The 7,500-nt window shown below is 33.5% G+C and overlaps 2 protein-coding genes across 2 annotated transcripts in view; one reads left to right on the top strand and one right to left on the bottom strand.

The window, feature by feature from the left end:
* The window catches only part of LOC137629706 (neurotrophin 1-like), a 1,603-nt gene extending 748 nt beyond the window's left edge, over positions 1 to 855 (top strand). Inside the window, exon 2 of the mRNA XM_068361270.1 lies at positions 1 to 855. This exon is cut by the window's left edge and continues 271 nt beyond it. Coding sequence (XP_068217371.1) covers positions 1 to 446 — 446 coding nt within the window. The 3' untranslated portion in view covers positions 447 to 855.
* Positions 1 to 7,500, bottom strand: part of LOC137629711 (zinc finger CCHC-type and RNA-binding motif-containing protein 1-like) — a 543,938-nt gene that overhangs the window by 283,556 nt on the left and 252,882 nt on the right. The gene's annotated exons all lie outside the window — the stretch shown is intronic.

Raw genomic sequence — 7,500 nt, forward strand, 5'->3', positions numbered from 1 at the left:
CATCCTACGAGATCAAACATGCGGCTGAGTACCACTACGAGAAGGTCCTTTCCCTCTACGCTGACGTGGCCGACCTCAGCACCGAGCTATCGGTCGAACGCCCTAACACTTTGGAGGAGGAGACCTACCTGTGTCCTTCGGACACCGCCTACGTCAGGCCACTTCGCGCCCAGAACACAGAAGGCAAATGGAGAGTCATCATCAATAACATCGAGGTCCATTACGAAACTCTCACTCAGACGACTCGTATCGAGGAGTGCTTGACCTCCGGGGACGCCTGCCCTCTGGTGCCCGAATGCTACGAGTCAAAGTGCCTTCAGAAGTCCGTCTACCATCGGTTCCTCGTCTACGACCCCTACGATCAGTACTTCCCCTTCGCCATTGAGACCTTCAAGCTGCCGGCAAGCTGCGCTTGCCTCTTGGGAGCCTATACCATCGACCACTAGAGCCATGAGCCTATACCATCGACCACTAGACCCATGAGCCTATACCATCGACCACTAGAGCCATGAGCTTATACCATCGACCACTAAAGCCAACACATCACGTATCTCATACTTAGAAAAGTAACTTTCCAGGAACCGTCTTATGATTCTTAGTTTTATTTTTTATTTTTGTCTTTTTTTCTAGGAGCATAAGCGGGGTGCAATTGCAATAGACAACCATTGCAATCCCTGTGGGATCCCTGGCATGACTTTGCCATCAACTAGTATGTGAAGAAAGCAGTTCTCTAGTCATTATCTGTGATAACACATTATGATTTAATATATATGAGAATTTCGAATATTTAAGAAGAATTTACATGTGTAACTTCAGCTCTCGCATTCGACATGGTACTAATAAAATATAAATTTATGTAAGGATTTTGATAACCTATTATTTTCTATTTCGAAAAATCTACCCAGTAATTTAAGACACTGAGTAATCTTCATCACTAGTGTATGCGACCTTTAAAAAATGACGGTCAAGTATTCAGATAGATTTGCACACATGCACACGCATCCCGCTCTCACCTAGGTATGACTGCTCCCTCTCCCCCTTAATAGAAGGACGAGGTGAGCTGCGCGTGACCGAAAAGATATATATATATTTATATATATATATATATACATATATATATATATATATATATATATATATATATATATATATATATATATGTATATATATATATATATATATATATATATATATATATATATATATTTATATATATGTAATATATATACATATATATATATATATATATATATATATATATATATAGATTGATAGATAGATACACTTCCCCTTTATATAGGGGGCCAATTATATCTTTATCAATAAATTCACATAAAAAGTAATTGATGTGGCATATGAATCTGGAAATCTTACAATATTACATTTAGTAAAAACCTTTTTAGACTACGTAACGGGTAACAGACGCAATCTTTGTACCTTTGTAATACTTTTTTTTTATCAATACCTATTCTACCTTTCGCCACATTTTTGGTTTTTCTGTTTATTGATTAACATAAGTTAGATATGAATGATTATTTTAAGAGACGAATGTACAGAGATTAAAGGAAAATAACTTTATTTTTCCTGGCAATTTTTTTGTTTACATTATGTAGAACATAATCTTTCTTAACAAGAGCATCGTTTGGTAACAGTCAACATTATAAAAAAAAAAAAAAAAAAAAAAAAAAAAAAAAAAAAAAAAAAAAAAAATTGTATAGCTAGGTATGTAATCATAATAGAAATAATAAAGGTAAAATATCATAAAACAATTTATAAGTAACTTTGATTTAATATATATCATAAATTAAAGACAATAGAGATACCTGAGGAATACATTTTCAAATTAGGAGAGTTCATAAATTCTCTAAATCCAAGTACAAATTTGTACTTAAAAGGCAAATTATACTAACTTTGGGTATATTATACTCATTTTAATTACAGTAGACAATAACAAAAAGAATCCAATAGCGAATAATTTTAATGTAATTTCATCAACAATTAATCAGAGAAATAAGATATTTCCATTGAATGATTCACATAATAATAGGTATGAATCTAAATGACTGATTATGAATCAAATCAAAATGACTCTAACCCGAATAATATTATATTGGACTATATTTATGTGGGAAATGATTTAACGTAAAATTGATTATTAAAACGTTACAAAATAAAGATGAATTATTTTTTCCAGGAGTTATTAAATTTTTTTTTATTTAGCAGGCAAACATCAAGTATATAAGAAGGAAATAATGAAGAGCGTAGGTAGTATTTCAATGAGAGAGAGAGAGAGAGAGAGAGAGAGAGAGAGAGAGAGAGAGAGAGAGAGAGAGAGAGAGAGAGAGAGAATTTTTCGTCAGTATGCAATGATCTATGAATGCAAAGGTTAATCATTATTGTTATTTATGCTAATGATTGATACAAGTGATCCTCCTACCAGATGGTTAGATAGGAAATTGGAGGTTAAATAAAATCGGATATTTAATATCAAAAGAGGCTGTAGATAATATAAAAATGTTATTAATCTTCAGAAATACTTGAATTTTGAGAACGAAAGATCATCCACTATCTTCATTGGAAGATGAGAAATATTTGATAAAGCCAACAGGATCACGCAGATAAGAAAGAATAGTAAGATGGATAAAGAGGAAATGGAAGATAAGAGCAAACAAAAGAATGGAATATCGAAGAAAAGAAGGAAAACCAATTTTTGGATTTTTACATTTTGTTTCATATTCTAACTTTCCATTTCTCTTCCTTCTTACTCAAGAACCAATTATTTTTTACTATCACCTTTTCTTTCTTCCATAACATCTTGTTTACAAAAAGAAAAAAAAGGTATCCAGAGATAAAACACAACAACGACTATGTTAAAATTGTGGTATTTTCTCGTATCCGAACTCGAGTGCTATTAAGCCATAAAGTAACGTAAAGCGAATGCACCATCAAGGTCAATGAATTTTGACGAATTTAAAAAAAAAAAAAAGGCCATAAACAAAGACATTCACTGTTGATCACCCATCAACTCACAAATGCATTATACATAAGTTGACATAATTAATATCATTCATATGCTTGTGCATGTCCAACATTTTAAATTAGTAGGAATAATGAGCTGCCTTTCACTTTAATGTAAATTCTAGTGAATGGAGTCATATAAATGGCATATGACCGACAAACACGAGGTGGCCAATGCGGTAACGTCCCTGACTGGTTAACGCTAGGCGGGGGTTCGAGTCATGCTCAAAATCATTAGTTTCTTTGGTCGCTGCAATCTCACCATCCTTGCGAGCTAAGGATTGGGGCCTTTGGGGGAGCCTATAGCTCTATCTGCTGAGTCATGAGCAGCCATTGCTTGGCCTTCCTTGGTCCTAGCTTGGGTGGAGAGAGGGCTTGGGCGCTGGTCATATGTATATATGGTCGGTCTATAGGGCATTGTCCTACTCGAAGGGGCAATGTTACTGTCCCTTGCGCCCACCATTCATGAGCGGCCTTTAAACCTTTAACCCTGGTCTTATCATATACTTTGAGTATCTATAAAGTTTAACAATTAATAAAAATCATAGTATAACAACGGAAGGGAAATTATAGCAACTATGTCTGCTTTGTCATAAATGTATAGGATAAGTAAAGATACCCTTCTATATAACTTAATTTTCAAGATCATGTTCGATGTGTATTCGTGTGTCAGTGAACAAATAATCAAGTGTGCTTGGAGGTCCATGAAATATTTTATGAATCTATAACAGTGTTACGCTTTCTATATTTAATAATGCTCCTGTGGAATATTATGTAAAGAATGGTAAAACCTTCATGGAAAATGTGAATAGGAAACACGCTTCTTATTTAAATCTGGTATTGCACATATTTTAGCTTTATGCACGAACAAAAGCAATAACTCTGCAGATTTTTTTGCATCTACGGTCGAGGAGATCATTAAAGGAGTTGGAATCTCAAGACAGGATGGTAGACTGAATATCCATTGCGATTCTAACACCATGTAATATTGGATCAAAATGATCTTGTTGTAGGAGAGTTGGAAGACCGAGGCCTACATGGCTGAGGACTATGAAGCGTGAAGTAGGGTATGATGAATGGAGAAATACTGATTTAAAAGCTCAATATAGAGACGACTGGCGAAATCTAACCGAGTCCCTTTGCGTCAATAGGCGTAGGAGATGATGATGATTATAACAAGCAATTAGTATTCAGTAAATCTTTTTAAGCTTACTGAGAATCATAAATCCTATTTTCCTTTTTCTGCAGCTAATTACAAAGCTTCAAAGATTTGATAACCGTCAGGACATTGTCAGAATTAAATAAGGAATGAGTAGCCATAACAAGGATTTGTCATTAATAAAACATTATGCTAATGCTGTTTTCATTAACAGGATATATTCATCTGACAACAGTTGGTAATACCGACGGGTATTAGCTACATTTATTGACATTAAGGACAGGTATTACGGTCCCTAACCCGTCAAAGACAATCACAAAGTAAGCTAAAAATTACGGTCACCTGGATTTTACTGAAATACGGCTGAGAACAGTATATTTTTACGGAGCATTTCGGATTGGAATTACGGTTTTTTTTAACAGTGTACTGTTTTTCAATTACACAAACGTATCCTTCCAGCATTTAGTACTTTGTTACAGATATTAATTTCTGTTAGTTCAAATGTGCTTTATTTCATTCATCTGATTTTCAACCCTTTCAGTGCCAGTGGTGAATTAAACGAAACTTCTGATGTAGCAAAATCTTTCAAGACTACGCAAACCATTGCTTGCTGATATATATATATATATATATATATATATATATATATATATATATATATATATATATGAAAAAAAAAATATATATATACATATATATATATATATATATGAAAAAAACATATATATATATATGTATGATATATATATATATATATATATATATATATATATATATATATATATATATATATATATATATAGGGAAGCTGCTATTAAGACCTTTTCATTACATACCAACTTTCTATAGCTTGTTTGATTTAAGAAGAGTTATTTTTTTTTTCTTAATTTCGCTCAAGTCACCAATGGCAGTAAAAGGTTTAAACACGGTCCAACACTTCCAATTTATAGAGGCAATACACATGTTACTTCTAGGTGACGCCAGAAATGATGAAAGAGATGAAGTCAGCAGGTTTGGTCAGAACAGTGATCGTTACATAAGAGTAGAAATTACTGCTACTGTCGTTAATCATTGTCTGTATTTTTTTTCTTATTTTTTTTATTTCTTTTTTTTATTTATTGCTGATAAATTACTTGTTTGTCCAGTGGTAATTTAGAAGCGACATTTTCCCGAAAGGGTTGATGACAATTGACACACATTTGCAGTACTACAGATGTAATCTTCTTTAGCATAAAGGTAATTTAGTATATGGTAGTCCACATAAGGAAAATTAAAAGATAATGTGCTTATGTAGAAATGCTCTACAGTTTCGCCGCCAATGGACCTCTTCTTAGAGCGTGTATTATTATTATTATTTTTCCTTATTAAACACTCTAAGAGGAGGTCCAGTGTCGGACGAAACCGTAAAGCATTTCTACATATAAACAGTATCTTTTAATTTACCTTATGTGGACTACCTTATATTAGTACTACTGTAAAAGATGCTTGTATTAACACACACACAAACATACTACAGAGCAAAATCAGGCATAGTAAAACTAGGTATGAAAACCAGGGGATATTTATCAAGTATAAGTATTATTCAAGTGAATCACAGTTGAAGAAAGATCAAATACTTTGGAAAACAATTTGAAAAAATCGAAAAATTTCAAATAAACATCGGGTTTATCCTGGGTCTTGACTCGTCGGGTAAAATGACATAAACATAAATATAACTGAAATTAGGAAATATTGTTCTATATATCTGAAAATTAAAATCCTCTTTAATTATTTTTAATCACTTTTGTATGATTTCATTCAAAACTATTTCCTTATTTAATCAACTCTTCACATTTATTGCCTCCGCCAACCAAGTTGGAAGGAGGTTATGTTTTCGCCCCTGTTTGTGTGTTTGTTTGTGAACAGCTTCCTGGCCACAATTTCAATCGTAGAGTAATGAAATTTACAGGAATTAACTGTTATGTAAGTTGCTGGAAAGAATTAAATTTTGGAAGGTCAAGGTCAAAGGTAAATAATACAGTCAAGCAAAATGTCCAATTCACGTAATCAGCCATATGTTTGGACATCGTTGTTATAGAAACTTCAAACTTGATTATTTTTTTAGTAAAGAAAAATCCACGCCAAATGATACATGTTCAGGTCAAAGGTCAAGATAAAGGTCGAGCAAAAGGTCGAGAAATAAGCTGCCGCAGCGGAGGTCTACCCTCTATCTAATTTTTCTTCCTCTTGTTTTGTTAAAGTTTTATAGTTTATATAGGAGATATTTATTTTAATGTTGTCACTGTTCTTAAAATATTTTATTTTTCCTTGTTTCCTTTCTTCACTGGGCTATTTTCCCTATTAGGGCCCCTGTGCTTATAGCATCCTGTTTTCTAAACAGGCTTATAGCTTAGCAAGTAATAATAATAATAATAATAATAATAATAATAATAATAATAATAATGAGTCCCCGTCTAGTTTAGGAATATAATTAGAACATGGATTCGATTACTATCGTAAAGCGCTTGTTCATCATAAAGAGAAGGCTCCTTGGTGTACTGAGGAGACCGACCATTGCTTAACTAAGGTGATCTGGCGACTAATGATAATGCCTAAGGCGTAATTCGTGGAAAAGTGCAATCGGCAGTAATTGGTATATTGAAAAGTAAGACATACGGTATTTTCCATTATACAATGCGCGTCTAGTCGAAAGTGTAATTATAAACGTTTTGTCGGAGAGCAAAATACAGCAAGGTTTAGCAAGTCCAATTACTTCATTATGTTATTTACCACTGAAAATAGAAAAAGTGTAATTTACGTTCAACAGCAACTGAGAGAGAGAGAGAGAGAGAGAGAGAGAGAGAGAGAGAGAGAGAGAGAGAGAGATTATTTTATGAAACCTAAGCGTATATATACATCTGCACACACCAGATTAGTGTTCGAGTCCGCTCAGACTCGTTTGTTTCTTTAGTCACTGCTACCTCACCATCCTTGTGAGCTAGGGATGGGGGATTTAGGGGAGCCTAGAGGTCTATCTGCTGAGTCATCAGCAGTCATTGCATGACGCTCCCTGGTCCTAGCTTGGGTGGAGATGTGGCTTGGGTGGTGATCATATGCATATATGGTCAGTCTCTAGGGCATTGTCCTGCTCGATAGGGCAGTGTCATTGTCCCTTGCCTGCGCCATTCATGAGCGGCCTTTAAACCTTTAAACCCACACACACACATACATATATATATATATATATATATATATATATATATATATATATATATATATATATATACATACATATATACATATACATATATATATATATATATATATATATATATATATATATA

This window comes from Palaemon carinicauda, chromosome 37 (assembly GCF_036898095.1).
Source record: "Palaemon carinicauda isolate YSFRI2023 chromosome 37, ASM3689809v2, whole genome shotgun sequence".
Classification (NCBI taxonomy): domain Eukaryota; kingdom Metazoa; phylum Arthropoda; class Malacostraca; order Decapoda; family Palaemonidae; genus Palaemon; species Palaemon carinicauda.